Source organism: Merops nubicus, unplaced genomic scaffold, assembly GCF_000691845.1.
Source record: "Merops nubicus isolate BGI_N331 unplaced genomic scaffold, ASM69184v1 scaffold10667, whole genome shotgun sequence".
In the NCBI taxonomy this organism is placed as follows: domain Eukaryota; kingdom Metazoa; phylum Chordata; class Aves; order Coraciiformes; family Meropidae; genus Merops; species Merops nubicus.
This window is the reverse complement of record NW_008618323.1, coordinates 40,563-43,814: the sequence shown is the minus strand read 5'-3', so window position 1 is coordinate 43,814 and position 3,252 is coordinate 40,563. Positions and strand designations below refer to the sequence as shown.

The 3,252-nt window shown below is 35.5% G+C and overlaps 1 protein-coding gene across 1 annotated transcript in view; it reads right to left on the bottom strand.

The window, feature by feature from the left end:
• Positions 1–379: 379 nt before the first annotated feature.
• LOC103775927 overlaps positions 380–3,252 on the bottom strand; it is a gene marked incomplete at its 5' end in the record, with an annotated part of 39,917 nt that continues 37,044 nt past the window's right edge. The window contains one exon of the mRNA XM_008943400.1: positions 380–694. Coding sequence (XP_008941648.1) covers positions 579–694 — 116 coding nt within the window. The remainder of the gene's footprint in view (positions 695–3,252) is intronic.

Sequence of the window (3,252 nt, the reverse complement as noted above, 5' to 3'; positions counted from 1 at the left end):
CAAATCCTACAGTCTGGCCTTCATCTCTTATTATTTCTTTTGGTAAAATGTGCATCCAGAATACTCTTCTGAATATTCTTCCCTGATGCAAGAAAATGGTTAAAATCTGGCCACAAATAATGCCCTCATAAGTTGGCCAGAAGTCAGTAAATTCAACACAGAATTGAAAGGGATCAAGTCTTTAAAACAGTACTGGAGCTAATGTTCTGGTTTCATCTCCATCCAAAAGATCTGATGTTATAATCAGTTTATTGTAAGCAGCCCTAAATATGTCAGACTTTTGTGAACTGATGTGATCGGAGCAACTGACATCTCCCAAGAGCCACCTGCTATTACCAGAACATATCTAAAAATAAGTGAGAAAAAAGCATATTATTTTGAAAAGAAACCTTTATTGTTCATTGAAAGTTGACTCTTGTCACATATCATGAGGCATCATTAACAAGCTAAATATGACTTTGCTTAAATCAAACAATATTGCTTAATGAAAGTATCCAAAACAGTTATGATCAATTCCTTCCTTTGTTCTTTTTTGGATGGAATGTGTGTTTTGATATCAACTCATCTCTTTTAAACAGCTAGCTTAGCCAGCATGTTATATGAATAACTTCCCTGCCAGGTAGATCCAACACGGGTACTAAGATCAGAGCTGGGGTCTTCTTGTCCAAATATTTTTCAAGGTATTCTTGCAGTCCTAAAAAAAGAAAGAAAGAAACAAAAAAATTGAATCCTCTTCGTCTCATTTTATGTTGTGTCTTGTCTCTTAGACACGTTTTTTTAAATAAGTTTTTGAAAATCATTTTGGTGTAGAAATTAACAAAAGGAAGTGAAATGCATCTCTGCTTTCACTTTATGTAGAAGGAAGAACCATCATCTCCCACCTCTTCATCGACTAATTTGAGATTGACTTTACACATTGCCTAAGGCCACAATTCAGCAAAACAGTTAAAAGCATGTTTCTCAGTCCTAGGTGGGTGAGTGGTCTCTTGATGACAGATATAGCAAGCTGAAACTAAATGCAGGTAGTAAAAATAACTAAAGGCAAATTAAAATTCAGTTATTTGTCATTTTTGATATTTGGATGAACAGCACGTATTTGTCTGTAAACAAAATCCTGCTCTCAAGTCCCACTGAGGTGCATCAATCTACTAGAAGTTAAAGTGGGCCATTTTTTAAAACATTACAAACAGGTTTTCCATTTGAAATCAATAGGAGTATGTCACATTGAAAATTTAATGTAGGAAGTCCAGGGATGGCAACATATATGACTACATCTCTGCTAAAAACTCAGAATCTGGCTGTAAAGAGCTCTAAAGGGACTGGTATGTGTGGCAGAAGTTTGTAAATTTAAAGTCCATTGTGGGAAAGGAAGTAATAATGGAGAAGATTTGATTAGGAGAATATGGATGAGTCAAGAGTGTTACCCTATCCAGGATAAAACAGAACTTCACAGTTACATTCGCTGAAGCCAAAACCCTTCCCTCTTGCTACCTGGCAGCAGTGGTATAAATTAAAGTAATTATGGCAATGCTACCTATGAAACATTGCAAAGGCAGTATCACTCGTCTAAAATTCTGCTGACTTCGTTTTGTATTAACATCATAAAAGGTGAAAACAGACAAGGGTGAGCCAATGATCCACAGTCACCTGAAAAGTCAAAGGACTTCTTCATCTTGTGTGCAAAAAGGGACTCAGTACTGCAGATATTCACCAGTGCCCTGATAATTAAGCATCAGACAACATTTTCATTCTAAAATTTGACTTCAAAAAACTGTAGAGCTATGCTGGTTCAGAAGGCATTAAGCGGAAGTGGGTAAGGGCAAGCCACTTCAAAAATCACCAATTCTACCCTATTAAAATGACATTTTCTTTTTTCCCCTGAATTAACATTGTAAAAATATAATTTTAATAATTTTTTTCCACAGCCTTAAAAGCTGTGGAACAGTGCTAAAAGCTATCAAAACAAAACCAAGTATTTTGAAAATATTACTTTCAAAGGGACAATTTGAAAGTAAGCCTATCTGGAAATATAACTCCATTCTTTTGAAGGTTTTTTGAGGTGACCCAAATAGACATAAATATTTACATTTGAACATGCCCTAGAGGACTTGGTTGCCAGCCAGAAAGAGCCACCTTTCTATTACAAGTGCAAACTGCTGCAGGAAAGCCTATACATATAATAGAAATGTGGATGAAAATCTGGGGCATATGTCTTTAAAGATTTTACTGTGCTTATAAATAAAATAGTTTGATATGAAAACATGCTACCTTAGACATGCATTCTTATACATTTAAAAATTGTGGATAAAAGTCTACTCATGCAAATTTCCTTGGAAGAGAGGAGACTGGGTCTTCTAAAACAGTAAAATTATACTCTAAGATCCCACAAAAGACAATGAACAATTAGTAAATCTGTGTCAGCCTATGTAATCATAGCTGACACAGTCCAAAAATTGATAGCTCTATATTTCACCTGCTATAAGTTACTCTAAATCCTCTGATACTAGTATATTTTTAATGATGTGACAGTAATAAAGACACTGTATTTTTTCACTCATGCAAATTATGCTTTTAGATAAATAAGAGCGTCAGTCATGACTGTGAATGGTTTGTGAAGTACGTAACTCTGAATATAAAGATTTCTAAAATTTCTTTATATAACTTACGGAATTGCTTGCTCAGTGGCATGTCGTACTTATAAAAAGCATGACATAAAGCTGGCTGATTAGCAAGCAGTAAACAAGTGGTGTGTATTGTGCATGTTTGCATTTCCTCTGACAGTCTGCATTAACTATTATTTCTACATGAAAAGTGCTGAAAGCAGGTGAGCTTCATCCTTTAAAATGGATCCCTGCTACTCCCAACTGATCAGCAGAAGTTCAGGGCACAGGCTCCATACAGAGTTTCTTTCTGCACTGCTATGCATTTTTCTATTGACCTGGGTACAGCTGAGGGATATGGACATAACCAAAACTTAAAATGAACAAAAATAATTCAAAGTCTTTCTCTATCTCACCAAACTTTCTGGTATTACAATCTATTTCTGTCATTCCTCTGTAAGGACAGAGCTCAAAAGTTTCATCATCTTCCATGCTGACTTACCAACCCTGCCATATAACATAGCACAATCTAACACCATAAGCTATTGTTTTTAAAGGTGCTTTTCACACTAAGTAGATAAAAGAGTGCCCTAGGAGCCCCTAAAGGGTCATTCCAAATGATTAGGAAGACAATTTTTACATCTGTCATTGG